This window comes from Hydra vulgaris, chromosome 04 (assembly GCF_038396675.1).
Source record: "Hydra vulgaris chromosome 04, alternate assembly HydraT2T_AEP".
NCBI lineage: Eukaryota > Metazoa > Cnidaria > Hydrozoa > Anthoathecata > Hydridae > Hydra > Hydra vulgaris.
In genome coordinates this window covers 45721259-45744447 of record NC_088923.1, presented here as the reverse complement: position 1 = coordinate 45744447, position 23189 = coordinate 45721259, and the positions used below count along the sequence as shown (strand labels likewise).

Genomic DNA, 23189 nt, shown 5'->3' with positions numbered 1-23189 from the left:
TATATATATATATAAAAAGTTGTTTTTTCTTCGTTAATATATATGTATATATATATATATATATATATATATATATATATATATATATATATATCATATATATATATATATATATATATATATATATATATATATATATATATAGACACACATACATACATACATACATACATACATACATACATATATATATATATATATATATATATATATATATATATATATATATATATATATATATATATATATATATATATATTATTTTTATATAATTGCTGAAGAAAGTTGTGACTTAATTTGTAATTTGTAATTATAAACTTAAATTAATCATAACTTCCATAAAAAATATACCAATTAACATAAATTTAGAATCAATTAAAAGCTGAAAAATGTAAGAAATAGAATTGTTAATTATATATAATGTATAAAACCTAATATATACTTTAAATATTAATTAAGTACTATAGATTAATTGAATTATAAAAAAAAAGCCAATCAAGAATCAGTTTTATTGACACCTGAATCAAAACAAGTCTCTTCATATTAAAAATTTGTTTTTTTAATCAAAAAAGCTATTTAACTACCAAAATTGCCATAGGTTTTATTATATGTTCTAATCTATAAAATTTTTATAATAAAATAAAAAATACTTTTTCTTGTTAAATTTTTTAAAACAAACGCATAACTTCAGAAATTTTTTTTCTAAATAATTATGTCATTGATAGCTTTTTATTTATTATAAAAAAAATATTTTTATTATAAAAAAACAAAGAGTTACTAAAATTTCAAACGCATTTTCAATGACTTTAAAAAAAACCATGCTAATACTTTCTTCAATAGTGTTACTTTTAAGTTTAATAATTAAGTACACAACTGAAGAAAGTAATTATGTTTTAGTATAGTTTTTACATTCGTTTACAAAAGCATGGAAAATTTTAGTTAAAATGAATGCATTTGCAATTAGGGATTGCAATCCCACACACTTTTTAATCCTGCGGGAATTTTAAATTTCTGTGCAGATCCCGTGGGATCCCGCGCAGAATTGGTAGGTTTCTTATGCACGTTATAAAAGGCAAAATGACAATTGTATTTTTATTTCAAGTATTTCAGAAAAAATATACTCAACTTATTAAATTGATAAGATGAGGTAAATTAGCCAAAAAACACAATTCATTTGTAAATCAATATAATTCTTAACATTTAATGAACAAAAAGATAAGCCAAAATACGTAGAACATCTTTTAGCTTTACATAGAACGCCCATTAGCTTTATTTGTTTTTTAAAATATCAAATAAGAGAAAATAATTTTAAGAAATGGGCTCTTAAGAAACAGACCCTATTTAAAGTATCATCACTTAATCTACTCCTCAAAGGACTGCATAAAAAACCAGCAGCTGAAAAAGCTCGCTCGGCCTCTATGCTTTTTGGTGATATGGTCAAAAGTAACTATGCGCTATATCTAGAAACTTGCCTCTTACTCCGTTACTTTCATAGGCAGGCATTTCCTGCTTCAATAATTTATCAAAGTCTAAAGAATCTAAATTTGGTATCTCTTTTAATTTTCTTGTCTTTCTGTATTTGATTTTTCAATTCTTTTTTTAGCAATAGAATTGTAGAAGTAAGTATTTTTCTTTTCTTCAATTGTATAAACTCTTATCAATATTTTTTTTATTTCTTGACGCATAACGGTTCTTTTTGGCATTGAAAAAGTATTTTCTTTTTTTTAAATTTCTTGTTCATATTTTTTAGGATTTTGTAAGTAAACTAGTAGTCCATTTAAATTCTTATTACAATGTGTAAACCTCTCACAAAGTGCCACGGCTAAATCTATGCTCAAAAGTGATGACTGCCTCTTGTAATTTATCTAGCATAAATTGAAAAGTTGTTTCCACTGTGACAATGTTCGATTCTCTCCTGCATAATAGTTAGACCAATTTTTAGTGGTGCCAGGCAAATATTTAAGTCATTGATTTGGAACCACTCTTTTTGGGTGAAACAAATTTCGGACCCAACATCAATTAAGGCTTTTTCAATACACACTTTTAGTCTATGAAATCTTCCTAAAATACTGAACATACTGTTCCACCTAGTTTTACAATCAAGAATCAACTTAAGCTTTTTCCTGTGTTTTTGAGGATATACTTCTGTAAATATGTATCATTTTTGGCAGGAGAGTTTTTAAATGTTTTCATAACCTTTCTCACTTTTTTCATGAGATCTTTGTAATAGCTAACCAATTCAGCAGATGGTCGGTCCAAAATTATTGTCAAACCATATTCTTTATTTATAACTTCATCATCAGTGTTACCATATTCATCTTCTTAACAATCTTCATATGTAGTAAATGATTCTTCGACTTCTAAATTGTTTTTCTGGTATAAGATATCAATAACTGCAAGTTGTATTCCATGAGCATAACATAGTTGTTGATAGCAATACATCATTTTACTGACTTTTACCATCACACTTGCTCCATCAGTGGTCATGGCAATAATGTCTTTTTGGAGGTCAATATCAAAGCTATTTAGCCTTCCTGCAACTAACTTGATGCAATAAAATAAAGGGCCTTTAGTGGGGATGGGAGGGGAGAGGGGGAAGGCATATGCACCCCCCACCCCCCTGCGTTATCAGTCCTGTTATTTGACATTTTTTTTAAATTAGACGTTTGTCAATAAATTAAGAAACGAGTGTCAACGTTTATTAAAAAAAAACAATTTGTTGCGCTTTGTATATACATACATATATATATATATATATATATATACATTTAATATATATTTATATATATAGTATATATATATATACATATATATATATATATATATATATATATATATATATATATATATATATATATATATATATATATGTATATATATATATATATATATGTGATTTCTGCAAAGTTAAGTAGTTAAGTTTTTTACAAAAGTTTTTAATGCATTAATATTTTTATTTTTTTATTTTTAACGTTTTAAATAAGAAACGATATTTTTGTAAAACTTGCTTGAAGCATCCATGATATACATTATATATATATATATATATATATATATATATATATATATATATATATATATATATATATATATATATATATATATATATATGTGTGTGTGTGAGTGTGTATTAGACCAGTTCAAAAAAAAAATTTTTTTTTAATAATTAAGTGGCTAGATGTTTAAATGTTGTTAATTGATGAAAAAAAGTAAATCGTTAAAGTTTCAAAGCATTATTCCAATATTTAGTAACAGCTCAATTAAGTTTACTTTTCAATGGGGTCCTAAAACTAAAAATTAAAATTTCCTTAAAAGTAGGTCAACCTACTCAAAAGTACTCAAAAGAAGCAAAATAATATATAAATTTCAAAAATAATAAATGTTTTATAAAAAATAATTTAAAAAATTTTTGTTTTTATTAAAAACTTGTAAAAATGTACTTTTTTTATTTACTTTTATTAAAAACTTGTAAAAATGTACTTTTTTTAGGAACTTTAAATTTTTTTGTGACTTTTAATTTTTAGTAACTTTGTGGTAATTTGGATGTTAATTTATGCGATCAGCTGATGTCCCTTTAAATTTTGTTTACAATTGATATATTTGATAATACTTTATTTATTTGTATTTTGGGTTTGTAACTTACCAGTCCATGTTATTTTGTATTTGTTTTTTGGTTTTTAGTGGATATTAATTGTAATTTTTACATTGGTTGCATTATTTGTTGTTTTATTTTGGAAAATGGAGGTTAATATGATGGGCCTAATTGTGCAATTAAGACTTGGCATTAGGGGTCAAAATTTTACTTGCTTAGCATTTATTTGGTATTATTTTTCATTCTAAATATTGTTTAATGATGTATTTCATATTACTTGGTATTATTAAACAATTTTTTTTATTTTAGATTTATTTTTATAAAATTATTATCATGACTGGAGCGAAGAAGCTGACTGCTGAGGAACGGCTGGAGGTGGTTGTACAGGTCAGGAATAGGTCGACTTTTGATGCAGTGGCTCAGAAAATGGGAAAAAGCAAGTCAACAGTAACTAGGCTGATGAGGAAATACAGGGAGACAGGATTGGTGGCTGATTGATCCTGCAGTGGTTGTCTGAAGAAGACGTCGACTAGATATGATCGTCTTGTCCGAATGAGCTTAGCGGATAGGCGGTTAACTGCCCCTGATATAGCTGCCAGGCTGTATAGACTATATAGAATCAGGCTGGCTGTTAGGACTGTTAGAGCCAGGCTGCAAAAAGCTGGTTTAAACACTTGTGTTGCTGCGAAGAAACCGCTGTTAACTTGTGATCACCTTCGGAGGCGGAGAGCATTTGCACTGATACATCGTGGCTGGACCATCGATCAATGGAAACAGGTTCTCTGGAGTGATGGGAGCAGTTTTCAAGTGTTTAGTGGTGGGAAGAGAGTTTTAGTTAGGAGAAGAGTGGGTGAAAGATACCACAGCAGTTGCATTAATGCTACTGTGAAGCACGGAGGAGGGTCTATCATGGTTTGGGGTTGCATGTCATGGTCCGGGATAGGTCAATTGTACCGCTGTGTAGGTGCAATGAACCAGGACCAGTACATTGAAGTCCTAAGAAATCACATGCTCCCCTCAGCTGGTGCTTTATTTGGCAGACAAGGTGAGTTTGTCTTTCAGCAGGACAACGCACCCTGTCACAAAGCTAAGCTGGTATGTGATTTCTTAACCTCCAAACGCGTACGAGTCTTGGAGTGGCCTCCTCAGAGCCCTGACCTCAATCCCATTGAACATCTGTGGGAGATCATCTTCCGAAAGCTGCAGGTATCCAAACCCATTGGTTTGGAAGATTTGTGGAGGTGTTTGAATGAAGCGTGGGAAAGCATCACCCCAGAAACCTTACATTCATTGGTCCAGTCCATGCCACGGCGTATCATGCATATCCTCAAAGCCGAAGGCAGTCATACAAAATATTAAACATATCATTATTTTTATTTTTAAGACATTTATATTTCATGTTGCTAACATATATATATATATATACATACACATATATATATATATATATATATATATATATATATATATATATATATATATATATATATATATATATATATATATATATATGTATATATATATATGTATATATATATATATATTCTATAGTTTGACATCTAAATTTACCGTCTTTTACCAAGTCTTTCCAGGAAACACATGCGGTTTTTAGTCTTGTATTTCCATGCATGCATATTTTATTTTAGGAAAATATATTTTATATTATAATATAATAAAACTTGCAAATGTCCATGACCAAGTTGTCTAAAATAAAATACTCATGCGTTGACATACAAGATGAAAATCCGCACATGTTTCCTGAAAAGGCGTGCTGATAAGCAATTGTTAAATAGTTTTTAAAGTATTGACAACAGCTCTGGAGAACATTTCTGCAAGACTATAACAGGTATGTTGTCCTAACTACAAACTGTAGAAGAGCTATGCAAAAAAATCACTTAAGATACAGAGCCTAAAGTGATGCCAATGTCAAGCAATTGATCAACCTGTTTGTCAGCTGTATCTGGTAGGATGTGATTAGTGGAATCAAGAGATAAGATTGATGAAAAGTTCTAAACAAACAATTCAGCTTTGTTTTTAGATGAGGTAACAAACCATAGGTGAGGTAACCTGAACCATGCAACAGAGGTGGAATAACAGGTTTGCTTTTATTATAGACACTGTTAAAGATTCTCTTGAAGTCTCTGAAGCCTGATTTTTGATAAAAAATACGAGAGTTTGTAATAGTGGGCTTCGGCGTTAGACAAAACTTTTTTACATTGGTTTCTAGCAATAGTAAAAAGACATCTTTTTCTGGAGAATTATTTTGGTGATAGGATGTGAAAATTTGGTGAAAATTGCAACAGCACAATGAGAGAAAAATCATAGAGAAGAGTGAAACTTGACTTAAAATTGTCTACAGGGAATAAAAGATTCCATGCCAGCCTGAATCAAAGAAGTTACATAGGAAGCATATTTGTCAGCAAGAGGGCAAAAGATTTTTACCCAAATGCTATCACAGTAAAATTCATGGAAAGAGTCCCAGTCAGCTTTAATGTAGTTTTTGTTTTTTTAAATTTTATTCACCTCCCCAAGGCCAAGAGGGACACTACAGTCAAGAAGGCTTTTTTGTTATTGTGGTTACAACCCTCTCTCAACTCTTTAACTCTGAAACATGAACCTTGACAAACAAGGTTGCTGTGTGGAGAAACAAGTTGAGCACTGTACTACCAGAGATGTGGTGGGGGTCGTACTTAGAACTTCTCCCTTTTGAAGCAAGCGCTCTACCATTACACCACTACAGCATACAGTTGTAAAAGGTACAATTATAGGGTAATTCAGATGATGAAGAAGAATGAGTTTTAGAGAAATCAAACTGTGAGCAGAAGCATCTAAGTGAATGTGGAGAAGCTGAGCACTGAATATAATTAGAAACAAGACATAACTTGTGTATAGAAAGTAAATGATTCGGATTGTCTGGAAAGTGAGTTAGAAAGTTGACTATTTGTGTTAGAGATTGGGAAAGGCAAAAGTTGTGGGCGTTAAGACCTGCGAAGTCACTGATACTAGAACCAAGTCATTTAGTGTGATGAACATTAAAGTTACCAACAACAAGGATATTGGCTAAAGGAGAAAGAGAAAGAACTTGGTCAATTTGATATTATATAACATCAAATAGGGTGCAGTCTTGAGATAAAGGAGAGCAATATAGAACAATGAGAATGGTGATAGAACGAAGTGGGCTAAACAAAAGCACTTAAAAGAATGATTGAATTCTTACCAATGTAAATTCTCAGGCCAAGCATGTGACTACTGGAGTCTTTACTAATTAAAGGAACTATCAACACTAGATCAATAGATAAGACAACTGAACTCAATTTAGTCTCACAAAGAACAAGTAGGTCTAGTGAACTTTGGAAACTCAATAGAAGAAAAGTTACTTTGAAGTCTACAAATATTAGTGAATGATAGATTTAGAGAACTTCGTGATGATGATGATTTTTGAGTTTTATAGTTTTTGATACTTTAGTCATTTTTTAAATTGGTTAAAGAACTTGATTCAAAGCACAGATAGGACTCAGTACACTATGTAATTGTCCAAGCAATTGCCTCATTACTACTGACTAACCATAGTAACATGGTACTATTAGTACTCTGTTATTTTACAGCTGTTGATGGAATCAGCCTCTCAGGAAGCTACCACAGAGTTTGAGAAACCTGACTACCAGCTAACTTCAGAACCATAAAACAGAGTTTTAGAGCTGTACCCTCATTAAGAAATAATAGAGATAAAGGAGATAATGCTTAGTCATAAAAACAGAGACACAAGCAAAACCAATGCAATGAGTCAAGAAGTCAAGTTTTAAGAGCAATTTTTTAAAAAATTTTAAAAATCAACAATTTTGGTTTCTTTTAATTAAATAACATTTAATTAAAAGAAATAGAAATTTAATTAACAACTATTACGATCAAAAGAGCTATTTTTTTACTGCTTTCTTATCTGTCCCATCTAATGCCTAATCCTAATTCAATTGAAAAAAACGCTTTGAAAAGTATGACAACCCAGTGTGACCTATATTTTTCACGTAATAAGTTGTGCATGCATTTTTCAAAAACATGAAAAGTGTAAAAATATAAAGGTTGCACTGGGTCATCATACTTTTTGGGGTTCTTTTGTTCAATTAAGTTATGACAGACATAATATACAGTTAAGAAACCAGTGAAAAAATTATTTTCTTGCTTGTAATGAGTTGTTTAGGCATTTTTGGAAAGCATGAAAAATGTAAAAATATATAGGTCGCGTTGGCTTGTCATATTTTTGCTTTTTTTAGGCTTTGAATGTTGCATAGATTGTGGTCAAAATTGTTATCACAGTGTTATTTTCCAATATTTATAAACTTAGTTGTAATTGTGGGCCTACATTAAATTTAACAACAACAACAAAAAAACTTTATGCTGATTCATTTTCTGCAAATTAATATCACCCAACAAAATACAATAATAATATAAATTTATAAAAAAGCGTTAAATAAAATTTCAAATTTAATTTTTAGAAGCACTTTTTCTTGTTTTATTTTTTTAGCTTTTTAGGTCTTAATCTTATTGACTTCAATTTTGTAATGCTGATTTTGATTTCTTTTACTAAAACTTTTTTCTTCAATGTTTAAGTAATTTTTTATTCTTTTTTCATGTTTTGCTATTTTAACTTTTTTATTATTATTAAAATTTTTAAGTTATTATTAAAAATTTAAAAAAATTATTATTTAAATTACTTTTCAAATTTTAAGCTATTATTTATTTATTATTAAAATTTTAAATTTCATTTTTTATCCTATATTGTTTTGCCATTTGTGATGGCTTTTTCATTTGGAAAATTTTTCATCAAATTTAGTGAATAGCATTTAGTATTTTATAACTTGTTCATACTGAAAATAAAACATGTTTTATTTTGTTTTAATATGTTTTTAATGTAAAAAACTGTATAAAACCACAATAAAACAATATGAGATTGTTTTATATTAACACTAACTTTTTGTATTAAAAAAACAACCTGGCAATTTATTGTTATTTTATACAGTATTTTATAATAACATTTTAATATGCCTTTAAAAAAATGTTTTATTGTCCATATAAACAGCATATTAATCAAAGAGGATAAATTTGATATTGAAACAGTATTTTATTTATATTTATTTTTAACTTCCACATATAACTAAATTTTTAGACATTTTTCATGAAATTTTTAAAATAAAAATAATCAATTTTTTTTTACAAATTTACATTTTCATTAATTCTTTTTATCTTTTTAAATGATTTTTAAATTTCAATTAATTAGAATAAGTCATAATTATTGTTAATTTGTTTATGATATTATTTTTATTAAATAAAACATTTTAAAATTACTATTGGTATTTATTTGCAGATATATAAGTTTTTATTCTCAGATATGTTTTTAAAATTCATTCAGTATGGAAAGAATTAGTTGAAATTTCTAATTATTCAATGATTCTGTTTTGCTGGAACTATTTCTGAAATTCATATTTGTGGAATATAAATACTCTTGAATAATGTTTATTTATAAAGCTAAATTAAAAGTGGATGTTGTATGTAACAAATATCTTTAATAAATGTTATAATTTTTTTTTATAGGAATCAATGAAAATGATGGGTCTTCGGAATTGGATTCACTGGCTGGCTTGGTTTACAAAATGTTTTATTTTCCTTCTTATTCCTATGATTCTCATTTGCATTGTAATGTGTGCTAATTTTGGAGGTGGAAAAATGCTTACCAAGTCAAATGGTGTAATTATCTTTATATTCCTAATGATGTACTCAATTTCATCAATAATGTTTTGCTTTTTTGTTTCCACTTTGTTTTCAAAAGCAAATACTGCTGCAGCAGCTGGGGGTATTTTATGGTTTCTTTTATATGTTCCATATTGGTTTCTATTTCAATCTTATGATACTATTTCAACAACAACAAAAATTTTTTCCTGTCTCGATTTTCAATTAGCAATGGCTTTAGGCTCAAATCTAATTGGTCAGTTTGAAGGTCAAGGAAGTGGATTGCAATGGTATAATATAAATAAAGGAGTAACTATTGATACAACATTTACTTTTTTACAAGTTTTACTGATGTTTTTAGTGGACATTGTATTATATGGGTTATTGACATGGTATATAGAAGCAGTGTTTCCTGGGGAGTATGGAATACCACAAAAATGGAATTTTTTTCTCACTAAAAGCTATTGGTTTGGATATCAATATGATGTAAGATTACTTTTAAGTTTTCATAATATAATAAATAATAATAATATATTATTAATTATTAATAGTATTTTACTTAATAATATAATAATATAATAAAATATATATTTACTGTAACAACAATATATACATTGTTGCAGAGCATACTGTGGTGCTATAACAGCTGTTAATGTTATAGTCAAAGTTAGTTTTAAAACAATTTACAGATCTTGAAGAAATAACATAGTTTGGCAAAGAATTTCGGTTTTTAATTTTAGTTTTAACTTGTATTCTTATAAAATTTATCCACATGTTCAAGTCGAATAGTTTTGTTATTTGAAACTAAAAACTAAAAAAAAAGAGTTTAAGAATTTTTTCTTCAAAAGCTTTTGAAGCATGGATATGGATTTTTTAAATAAATGTTTAAAAGTATATTTCCTAATGAAATAGTTAAGGATTTGTTCCATTAATTTTGATGCTTAGTAAGTTTTTCTTGTTTCGTTTTTTTAAAATTTCCTCAAGGCCCCCAAGGCAATGAAAATCTGTTCTGAATCTGGATTTCAATCAAGCAAATCAAAAATAATTGATCAAATCTTTATAAGGTTATCAACACTTAAATCTTTTTTTTTTTTTAAATTTCCTTAAGGCCCCCAAGGCAATGAAAATCAAAATTTTAAAACTTAAAGACATTATTTTTTATAGTCCTAATTCATAAATAATATAATAATGAGCAAATTTTCTTTAGATTAAGCATATTTTCTTTTAATTAACCTGATTCATGAATAATGTAATAGTCAAGCATGTTCAAAATCAAAATAAATTTTTCAATATAGTACACTCCTAGTTATTTCAGATGGAGTCAGATAAAGATAGATAGATTTATAGATATAAAGTTTACAAAAGATAGATTTATAGATATAAAGTTTACAAAAACTCAAATTACAACTATTTTTATAAATCGAACTACTACAATTCAAATAACTATATTTTTCTTTAATTTTTTTGGTTTCTACAGAAGATGCATGTGGTAAATTACAGTTTAAAAACATTAAAAGCAAAAAATTGTGTTCTCCGAAATGTACATGACCAACAATAAATGAAGAGTGTAATAATCAGAAATGTCACAAGTAGTGATCGTGACATTGTAATAATTGATAATTTTAAAGATTTATTTATCTTATTATAGTTCATAATGTTTTGAATGAATCAAAACTGAATGAAAATTTTTTTTTTCTAAGAAATGTCAATTTTAAGTTTTTTACAGAAGTTATTATTTGTTTACAATACAAGTTAGTTCTTTGCTTCATTCTGTGATGCAACGATGTTTAATGTTGTTATTGTTATATACTGTTAGCTTTGCCATTTATATTATATATTTTAAAAATTAACCATATTATTATACTTATTATATATTATGAACAAAATGTTTACTTAATGTTATTAAATTAACTATTTGTAAATATCCTTGATTGAAAGACAATCAGAAATATAATGTTGATTAATTGAAAATATTTTTTAATTTTTATTGTAAATGGTACTATAATCAGTTTTGTGATTTCAGTATGGCCAGTTTAACTTGCAGTCAGTTTTTAAAATTAAATACTAGCAGATTCCTTTAAAATAATTTCACTTTATAGTGCAATAGATTTTAAAAAATATCCAAGTCAATGTGTGTTTCAAAGAAAATGGTTAACAATGATCGATTCAAACCTTGGGTTCAGAAGAATGGAGCATCAGCTAAATGTATTTATTGCTTTAAAGAAATTAATGTTTTTAACATAAGAGAGACTGCATTGTAGCAAAAAGCACATACAAAGAAAGCCTTCTAAGCAAACCATCAAATCATTCGAATCACTTTTAACTTCCCTACTGCCTCTTCTAGAAATCTGTTCTGAATCTGGATCTCAATCAAGCAAACCAAAAATGATTGATCAAATCTTCATAGGGTTGTCAACACTTAAAGCTTTTTTTTCTGAACCACTTTTTGCTGTATGTGATTTAGTGGTAGAGCGCTCAGTTCATAAGTGAGAAGTTCCGAGTTCGATCCCCAGCATTTACCTGGTAGTACCATGTTCAGCTTGTTTCTCCACGCAGAGACTTGTGTCTTTGAGTTGCATTGGAGTGTATAAAAAGCTGTTACAAAAAAATTGTAACATGTTATTAGTCTGTTGACTAATAACATGTTACAATCCATATTGGTGATCAGAAAGTAAGTTATTTAGGCCAAGGATTGAACCTTGAGGAACCCCTGAAGTTACAGGATATGAAGAAGAGTGCTGTCCATCGAGGATAACTTTTATACTAAGATAGTTTTGAAAGTATAGATGACAGCTCAGGAGAACACTTCTGTAAGACTATAACAGGTATATTGTCCAGACCACAAGTTGTAGAAATGTCTGAGCAGGAAATCACTTTATATACAGAAACTGGATTGATACAAATGTCAAGCAATGAATCAACCTGTTTGTCGACTATATCTGGTAGAATGGAACTAGTGGAATCAAGAGATGATATTGATGAAAAGTTCTTAGCAAACAGTTCAGCTTTGTCTTTAGGTAAGATGACAAAATGTGAACCATACAAGAGAGGTGAAATAACAGATTTGCCCTTATTATTGATACTGTTAAAGGTTCTCTAGAAGTCACGAGAGCCTAATTTTTGATATCAAATACAAGATTTCATGGCCTGAGAATAGCGGGCTTTGGCATTCGACAAAACCTTTTTCCAATGATTTCTAGCAATAGTAAATAGACTTCTGCTTCTATAATTGTTTTGCTGATAGATATAGAAGCAATAATTTTGATTAGAAATTGCAGCAGCGTAATATGAGCAAAACCATGGAGAAGAGTGAGGCTTGAATTTGTATTGTCAAGAGTTAATAAAAGATTCTATGCCAGCTTTAATCCTAAATGTAAAAAGCACTTCTGTCAGCAGAAAGACAAAAGATTTATATCCAAGGGCCATCACGAAGAAATCACACAAAGAGTTCCAGTCAGCTTTAAGGTTGTTGTAAGAGGTACGATGATAGGGGGATTCTGATGATGGAGAAGATTGAGATAATTTTAGAGAGATCAAACCGGAATAGATAGTTGAGATAGTTTTAGAGAGATCAAACCAAAAAGATAGTTGAGATCAAACAAAAAAGATAGAGAGATCAAACAAAAAAGATAGTTGAGATAGTTTTAGAGAGATCAAGTTGAGATAGTTTTAGAGAGATCAAACCGGAAAGTTGGAAATTTGACTATTTAAGAGTTAAAAATTGAGAAAGGCAAGAGTTGTGAGTCTTAACACCTGCAGAGTCATTAACACTATAGCCAAGCCATTCTGTGTGATGAATCACCAACAACGATATTGACTGATGCATAAAGAGAGAGGGCTTTATCAATTTAATCAGAAAGAACATAGAAAAGAGTGCTATCTTGAGATGAAGGAAAGTGATACAAAACAAAGAGATAAGAGTGAAGTGTTGCTTAATGAAAGCACATAAAAGAATAGTTGGTGGATTCAAGCCTAATTTCCTGACAAATTGGTGAATTCTTATGAATGTAAATGCCCAGGCCAAGCATGTCACTATTAGAGTCTTTACAAATTAAAGGAAGATAACCATCAACACTAATATCACTAGATGAGACACTATCTCTAGCCTTTACTTAACCAAGAGCCCTAAGTCAGAGGATGTTTTAAGTAAGAGTTGGCTTCTCCTTGCCTTTGTCTAAAACAACATATCTTACAACTCAGTTAGGGCAATAATGGATCTGAAAAAATAATTAGGATCTGGATCCTACCCGGATTTTTAAGATTAAGATCCGGTTAAAACCAAATAAAAAAACTATTTTAAGGAACCAGATTAAAATCAAATAAAAAAACTATATTGGCTATAGTATCTTTAGCTTGTACGAAATTTCTGTAATCTTTTTGGGATAAGCTTTGAATTGTTTTTGTCTGATTTAAAAATAACAATTCTATTTTTTGCCTGTGTTTGCATAATGACGTTTCAAGTTTTGCATTGAGCAGTTTCGTTTACTTTGCAGTTTAAGAAATTTGCCTTTACTGTTTTGTTGTAGGCCAAAAAGTCAGCATAATATACGCTACAATATACAGACTTGATAATTTATTTACAATAAGCATGTTTTATTTCTAAAATATATAGTATAAGATAAATAATATAAGATAAGCGTGTTTTATTTCTAAAAGTTTCAGTACATGTTTTAATCAAAAAAATAGCTCAAACATTTTTTTTATCATCCTCTTTAATTTGAACACAACGTGTCTAGGGGGTTTAGGATCCCTTTAATGATTCAAAAAGTATAACATATTTTTTAAAATATAAGATGTTTTGTAATGTTTTGTAAAATGTAATGTTTTTTAATCAAAAAAATATAACATTTTTAAAATTATGTTTACCATAATTATCTCTTCTTTAATTACCTTTATTTTAAAAGGTGCTTTAAAATCACTTTAAAAATTATTAACCTTTAGTAAAAGTTAAATGAACAGATTTGCTAATATTTAAATAAAAATTTTAAAATTAAAATAATAGTAAATATGATTATTAAATACTGTTTTTTATTTGAATACAAGAAGTTAATCTATTTGTTAATTTTATAAATATTATGCGATATAATATATGTAAATACGTTATGTAATGTAAATATTAATTAAAAATTGTTTAAAATATAGTTAATAAATGTTTAAAATACTTTGAACAATTTTTAATAAGGGAAGGAGAGGGAAGGGGGTAGAGAATCTTAAGAAAATTACCTCCCTCCTAACATTGCTAAAAAAAAGCAGTATCCCCAAATAAACTCTGGGTTCGCCACTGCCATGCATCATTAAAGGCCATCTTTCTTCTTACAGAGAATCTCCTGAAACTAACAAAATTGACAGAGAGCTGCAGCAACATCTAGTTTTTAGAACAACATTGTTTTTAGAATAACAAATGTGAGTTGTTAGGATAACTAATATGTGTTTTTAGGATAACAAATTTGTGTTGTTAGGATAAAAAATGTGCGTATTCAAAAAAAATAAAAGATATATCAGTAACAAATCAGTAATAATATATTAGTAATGGAAATAAAACTAATAAGTTTAAGTTTATAACAATGCAGTTAACTTATGCAGTTTTTGATTATTAGTTTTAAGTATAAATTAATTTTATTCATTAAATTTTTCTTTAGAAATAGTTATAGAGATAGTGTAACTAGAATAGTTTTGGATTAAAGAAACTAAAGTTTTGGAAACTATGTGATGAAAGTGGTTTTAACTCAGAATAGTTTTGAAAACCATGTTAGTTATGAAACTAGTGACCTTAACAGTATTAATTTAAATTTAAATTGATCGAAAAAATAAATTAATACTGTTAAAGTCACTTAAGTTTAAAAATTTCTCATAAGCTTAATCTTACAGAATCTCAAAATTTTTTGATAAATTTTTGTTTCTGTTTTTCATTGTGTTAATTTCTCATTTTTTGATAAATTTATGTTTGCTTCTGTTTTCCACAGTGATGATCTTAATAAATATTTTTATGTATTAGCCACTTCAAATATTATATTGTGTTGAGAGTTTTAATATAATTTACAAAATCTGTAGTTTAAAAACAATAAAAGTTTAGATTTATAGACTTTTTAATTTTTTTATATAGGTTACTGACTTCCATCAAATAAAACAAAACAGTTTTAATGACAATGAGTTTGAAAAGTATCCAGAAGGATTAAATCCTGGAATATCAATACGAAGTCTGAGCAAAGAATTTAAGACAGGACATGGTAGGTTGTTAATTTTTATAAAGTGTTTCAAAAAAAAGATGTGTTATTAGGTGACTGTGAGTGACAAGATTTCCTTAAAGCCTAAATAATAACCATGACTGTAGCACTATTATTAAATGTTTTTTTTTTTACCAGTAATGACAATTGATCTAAAAATGTTAAGTACCAAAAACAGTTAATTTTGGACAATTTTTAGATCCCACAAAACATTTTTAAACATTAATTGTTATTGCTTGTCAGTAGGGTTTGTAAAATGTCTTTATTAATTACTAAAGAATAATTATACAAAATTTAATTAGTTTATGATAATTTGTACTTATATACATATCTAAAAAAATTTGTTCTAAAATACCATAGATAGCATGAATCAGTTTAGTTACTTGTTTTTCAATACTTTTCAAACATTCCATTTTAAAACTTTTTTGTATTAATAATCCAGGATTTAATCTTCCTGTATACTTTTCAAATTGATTGCTGTGTTTTATTTGATGGAAGTCTGTAACTTATATAAAGAAATTAAAAGTTATCAAGTCTTTTTTTTAATTCTATTGAAACATTAATCATTCTTAATTACATGCCACAAAATTTTAATAATTATGAGCAGCTGCAGTTTTATTTTATCGAGTTTTTAATGTTTTTTATGCTATATGGATTCAGTGTAAACATGTTTATATACAAATATTACTAACTCTTGGTAGACCTAGTAAAAGGTTTAACAAAAATGTATCAAATACACATAAAAAGCTTCAGTATTGTATTAAAAGCCAGAGACTTCTATGCCAAAGAAATTTGGTACACCTAGTAAAAGTTTTGACGAAAGTGTATCTATTAAAACAAAAGAGACAGTACTCAGATCAGGAAAAAAATTTTGTTAGATCCAATTCATATCCCAGTTATTGCTATAAACAAGATTATTGCAGCAAAAATAAGCAGAAAAAGATCTAAGAAAAGAAACAAAACTGATTGCAAATCATTTAATTGGCAATATAATTAAAAACTTTAAGTTATCTTCTCATATTCGAACTAAATCTAGCAGAAATAACTTTCAAATTGTTGATCAAATTGTTAGTTTAGTAGCCGAATGAGTCAGTGAAAAAATTGCTGAAACAAAAAGACAATAGAATGAATAGTAAAACAGAAAACTACATATTTTAAATTAAACCTCAACAGACTGTTTGACACACAGGCACCTACACATTGCTGAAACATTTTGATATTGATGAGTGGCTTATTGACTGAGAATTCCTAAAAGGCCAACAAAAATTTTATCAAGTGAACTCAATGGCTGGAGTGGAGTACTTTATTTTTATAAGCTTTTTTTTGTTTGGCTTATTAATTTGAAAAAATATGCTATTTATCATGCAGTTTTGTTTCTCTTTAAATTCTTTTCAACTTAAGTAATAATAAAAATACTAAAATAATTAAAACTGAAAAAAACTTTCATTAAATTATTTTCAGTTTTAGTTATATTTTAAACTTTTCCTTAATTTAAAATATCTTTAATTTAAAAAAAATCCTTAATAAATGTAGCTTATTTTACATACACAATTTTTTTTTATTACTTACAAAAATATTTTTAATCATTAAATTAACCGTAATCTCTTTTATTTTAAAGGCGCCTTGAAGCACTGTGAGAATTAAAGGTTAAAAATGTAAAAGTTAAAAGAACAGAGTTGGTTAATCGAAATGAAAGTTAAAGTAGTAAATATGCTTATTAAAAGTTTTGTATTTGAATAGTTATTGTCTTTATAATATATCATATTATATTATAAGACGATAAATATTTGAATTCAAAAAAGAAGCGTTTAATAAGTATTTAATAGGTTTTAGTTTTTTTTTTTTTTAATTTTTATTTAGTGATTTAGTTTTATTTAATTTTATTAGTTCTTTAAACATTTAAATAATAAAATTAAATTAAAAAACAAAGAGAAATTAAATTTACTAAAATATAGTTACAAAATTTTAAACATACTTTAAATAATTTTTAATAAATATTTACAAACAGGGTAGTAATTGTAACTTAAAAGTTTATTGAAATCTTAAAATAATTTTTTTTTAGAATAGATAAAGTATGCTATGTATAATAAATAAAGTATGCATAAGTAAAGTACTTTAGCGGTGGACATATACTAACATATGTCCACCGCTAAAGTTACGTATTCAGTGAAATGCCTTTTACAACGAGATGCTATTTTAAACCAAATCTTACTTTTATCTTCAGATAAAAGTAAGCAAGGTGAATACAAACAAAGTGATATTTAAAAACCATTGTTGCGCCACTGGTTTTAACTGGGAGGGGTTGGGGAGAGGCTACCACAAGAACACCCCCCCATGACACAGTAAAAAATTGGTATCTCTAAATAAGCTCTGGATTTGTCACTGTCTTTATACATATCATTAATGATTTCAGTTTTGATTTAGTTTTCTCTTGATTTTAACACATGCATTGACAAAAAGATTGAGGTCGGCAATAATTTGCTGACCTCAATCTTTTTGAGGTCGGCATCAGGTCAGCAAAAATTATTTGATACAAAGGTCTAACCATATAACATAGAAACAAGGTCGGCAATTTTTTGCCCATCTCAAAATACTTTCAGGTCGGCAGTTAGGTCGACAGTTAGGTCGACATTGCAGAATGCCGACCCTAATTCCGAGGGTTGGATACTTGCTGACCAGACCCGTAAAAATACAGGTCTTTGTAAGTCTCATCCATATCAACCTTTTCTAGACTTTTTTCTTATATATATATATCCTAATCTTTACCAAAACTACCATTTCTAAACTTATCTATTCCACACCAATCATTTCTAAACCTATTCCTTATTTACTTCAATATTTTTTAGTAAAATAATCATTCTGAAAAGTTGCTTTAAGAGCAAAGTTTTATCATATTAAAGATATATACACGATTGTTCCATATACTGCCAGCAAACTCAACATATGTTAAAGGCGTTTACACTTACAGAAGTTTGTATGTAACACTATACAAATGTATAGTGTAACACTATACAAATGTATAGTGTAACACTATACAAATGTATAGTGTAACACTATACAAATGTATAGTGTAACACTATACAAATGGCCATTAAAACCATTAAAAACTATAGAAACGGCCTTAATTATAAAACCCTAATCTAAAAAGTTAAGCCAAAAAAATTTTTGCTCAGTGACATCAGTTTGTGGCAAAAATAACTTATACATCAAGTTTGCTTTTGCATTTATCTTACATTTGTTTGATTAACTTTGATTATAGTGCATACAATTGCACAAAAAGATATAAAACTGGTACAGATATATCATTTCACAGATAAGAGTTTGTATTTATTACTATAGTAATAAGTTTGTATTTATTACTATAGTAATAAATAGTTTTAAAGAAACAACATATTAATTACTGTATTTAGTCTTTATTAGAATATATTAAATAAAAATATATTCTATATATTATTAATAAAAGAAATTTTCCTAAAAAAATTTAAATAAAATCTTATTTCTAGTTGTTTATTCTAGTTTTTTGCTAAAAAGTGACGTCACATACACAAACAAATTTTGGTTTCAACCATTTACAAAAAAGCAGTGTTTATCATTTTTAATGGTCTAAAAAGAAGATGACATAACTTTAGCAATCTAATATTGAAGGGCAAATCTAAGATTGAAGTTTTAAATTTTCCACTTCGGATGAGACAATATGTTTTGTGTTTTTTCAATTTTAATAATTTTTTTAAATACAATAACATAAATTCAAAAATTCTAAACAAAAAAGTTTAGGAAAAAAGTTTTCTTATGTTACACACGATTCTGTATAAAACGTAATATAAGTGGGTTTCTAACATTTGCATACAACAAATGTGTTTCTATATAAGTGCAACTTTATTCCTACGCAATAAAGCTGCGCTTATTTAGAGAACCCCCTTGAAAAGTGTTGATTAATTGCAATTAATATAAAAGTTTATAAAATGGTTTGTTTTCAATTGCATGCATAAATTCGATAGATCAGTGGTTTAATGCCTCTTCGGTGCTGTTTGCAAAGTTTTTAACACAGTGCCCTTTAACACAATGTATTTTCAATTTTTCAATATAGCAAAAAAATAAATATTGCAAAAAAGAGTTGTAATTGGTAAAATAAACATTAAAATTTATTTAAAGATTAAAATATCAAAAAAGATTAAAAAAAAAATTATCAGTTGTAAGATTCGAACCACAGCTTTTTTGTTCAGAAGCTCTGCAAGCTAACCACCCTGCCATGCTGACATGTTGACTATTGAAAATTTTAAAACTATATAATAATTATAAGAATCTATAAAAAGGAAATAAATGCTAAAGATCAAAATTAAGGAGATATTGCCGCAATGCAATTTTCAAGTGAAAGTAAAACTGTAAAACTTGTTTTAGTATGTTTTAACATTACATGATTTGAAGTTTGCGTAAGTTAGATATTTGCATACGTTTTTGTTTTCATACGTTCAAACGTTAACTTTTATTTTCTCAGCAACATGTATGGATCCCTTAATTTAAAATAATCAGGAAATAATTTTTTCACAGACTCATTATGGAAATCTGAATCAATTGTGAGATATGTTTCTTGACTGCTCATCAGATAAAAAGGTCTGAACTTTGTGGAATCATGACAGGATGTATTGTAAATTATCATTGTGGAATCATGACAAGATGTAATGCTCTATTGTTCCTTTTACATATTTACACAGCATAATCTGATTAAAACTTTCATTAAGTTAGCCTTAAATCAAAATAAATGACAGTGATATTAAACTTCACTAATTCAATATTTTAATAGCTTATTTGTAGTGATGTAAATTTTCCGGTAAAATTTGATTCAAAATTTACTGGTAAATCTGAATTTAAAAAGGGTAAATTTTCCTTTAAAAAATTTTTTTTTCTAAGAATAATAAAAATAAGTAAAAAAAAAATTTTCAAAATTTTCAGGTAAATTTACCAAAAAATTTTCCGGTAAATTTTACCTTCGCAGCACTACTTATTTGTTTGTTATTTTCTTTCAAAGAACAATTAACTTTTGAGTGATAAGCTTTTTTTTTGAGTGATAATTTTTTTTTTTTTAAAGAAAATTAAACCCGAATTTCCCAGGATATTCTGGGATTTGATTTTACAATCCAGAATTCAGGAATTGGAATATATGAAGCAATTACAAATAAATTAAATAATTAATCATTACTAATTATATTAGTTTTTGTTTCTACAGAATTACAATTTCAATTTTATTGCTATCATTAAAAACTAGCAGTAGGCAACCCATAATACGGGTTATTAGTAAATAAATTATAAATAACAATTTAATTTTTATTTATTTTCTCTTATGAAATATAAATGTATTAATATATTTGTTTAGTTCTGCTTACTTTATTTTTCTTGGCTTTTTAGTTAAACAAAACGGTTAACTTTATTAAAGATACAGTTAACCGTTTATATCGAAACGTTCAAACATTAAATGCGCAAACCACAACAATTATAATGTTAAAATATGAATTGAATTATATGCATAGATCATATTAAAAAGTCTTATTTTAAAATTATTGAAAATTGTTTAGGTAAAATATCCGGAATATATTTTCCCTTTTCTTCCTCTTAATTTTGCTTTTAGCTGTTTTTCTAAGAATGATGAGCGAAGCTTAAAAATAAATATTCTCAAAAATCATACCTAAACTTGTATATATAGAAATTGTTTTGAATATCCGGAAAAACTATAAGTTGAAAAACATATCTGCATATGTATCTATAAATTTTGATTAGTAAAATACAATAGTAACAAATAAAATAATAATAATAAGTAACTTATAAGTTATGATTTTTTTACATATGTATATTTTTTGGTTAATGAAAGCAAAGGTTGATTGGCCAACACTCTTATGCTGATCAGAGAATATTTCTGACTAATATTTCTAAAATAAAAGCTACATGCCAAAGTCATTTTGATTTTAAAAACTATTGGAGACAACTTCTATGGTATAAGTAATATACTAAACCATAATTTGTTTGAGTGACACAACTTTTATCCTGACAGCCTAAATAGAAATTAGAAGGAAAGCCATGATACACTGCACAATTCAAATATAGAGTTTAGCATATATATATATATTATTTTAATTTTATATATATTTAATCTATTTTTTTGTTATTATTTTTATTTACATTTTAGCATAAAAATGTAAATAAAAATAATAACAAAAAAAGATATTTTTAAAACAAGTTTTTTTTTAATATAAATAAAATCTATATATCTGAATATAAACATATTTCGGAAAAGGCTAATCCCTGTATACGGCTCCTATAATATTAAAGCTTATTACTCAAGCTATCTTTTTTTTTTTTAACAATCTTGCATAAATTAAAATGATTAAAAAAAATCCGGTAAATGAATATGTCGATTTACTTTATAGTTAACGAAAATCAACATATATTTATTTCAGTATTCATCCAATCCAAATATATGCTAATGCAGAAAATACTTAGCCAAAAAAGTCCGAATATATTTTGCCTTGCGTTTCTCTTAACTTTGCGATAAAATTATTAGTTTTATTTGAAACTTTTTATTAATTTTTGTATAAGTCAGGTTAATAAAAAAAGCAATTGCTTTTACTCAACATTTTTGAAGTAATTGCTATGCTTTATGTGAATACAAATTTGAGCAAAATCGATAAATGTATTCACATAAAGGTGAGCAATAAGTCTAAAAGTGTTGTGTAAAGCAACTGCTTTTTTTTATTCACCCAGCCTAATGAGCTGAAAAGGGTATAAAAAAGATGTTAAAACCATATAAAACAGTTGTAAAAATTATATATTTAAAATTGTGTTCACTTTTTTTTTAAACAAATTTATTTACATGATAAATAGTTATATATGTAACAAAAATATTAAAAAAAAAATCTATATAAAACATATTTTTCTTAAAAAACAGTTAAAGTTGAAGCCACTTTTCAACATAGTAACCAAAAAAAACAACAATAAAGTGTATTGAAATTACTAAAAAGCACTTCAGTTTTTTCCAATTGCTCTAAAAAATAATGTAAAACTTGCTTAGCTAGTTGCTTGAAATTCTGTGCGACAATGAAAAAAGCTGTTTACAGTTTTACAAAATCACTACTAATGATAGCTGATAAGTGCAAACAGAACAATGTTTAGGCTAATGAAATAGAAAAAAAAAAATGAATATAAATCTATATACAAAAGCATAATAAACACAAAGTTTTTATTATGCTTTTGTCCAAAAACTAAAGATGTAAAGATACATGTTTATCTAATCTCAACAAAAACCGAACTAAGACTTAAGAAAATTGAAGTTTGTAAAAAATCAAAATGTGTTTTTATAAATTTTGTTTATTAAATATGGGAAATAATTAAATCATTTTTAACTTGAAAAATCAGAAAATTAAACAAATCATAGAATGTATAGATATATATGTATATATATCAACCATCAGAATTAATGACTGTGTTTAAGGTCAGCAAAAAAGCACTGACCTCATTTCTATGTTTTATGATAACCTCTTTGTGTCAATTATTATTGCCAAACTCAAACAGTTCAAGGTGATATTAAATTGCCGACCTAATTTTTCCTAATGCCGAGGGCTGATTTATATATACATACTGTTAAAGAAAAATTATTTACAAAA

The 23189-nt window shown here is 27.0% G+C and overlaps 1 protein-coding gene across 1 annotated transcript in view; it reads left to right on the top strand.

Annotated features, from left to right (window-relative positions):
- LOC100197302 (phospholipid-transporting ATPase ABCA3) overlaps nucleotides 1–23189 on the top strand; it is a 131277-nt gene that overhangs the window by 4468 nt on the left and 103620 nt on the right. Inside the window, exons 2-3 of the mRNA XM_065796441.1 lie at nucleotides 9179–9799; nucleotides 15417–15540. Coding sequence (XP_065652513.1) covers nucleotides 9179–9799; nucleotides 15417–15540 — 745 coding nt within the window. The remainder of the gene's footprint in view (nucleotides 1–9178; nucleotides 9800–15416; nucleotides 15541–23189) is intronic.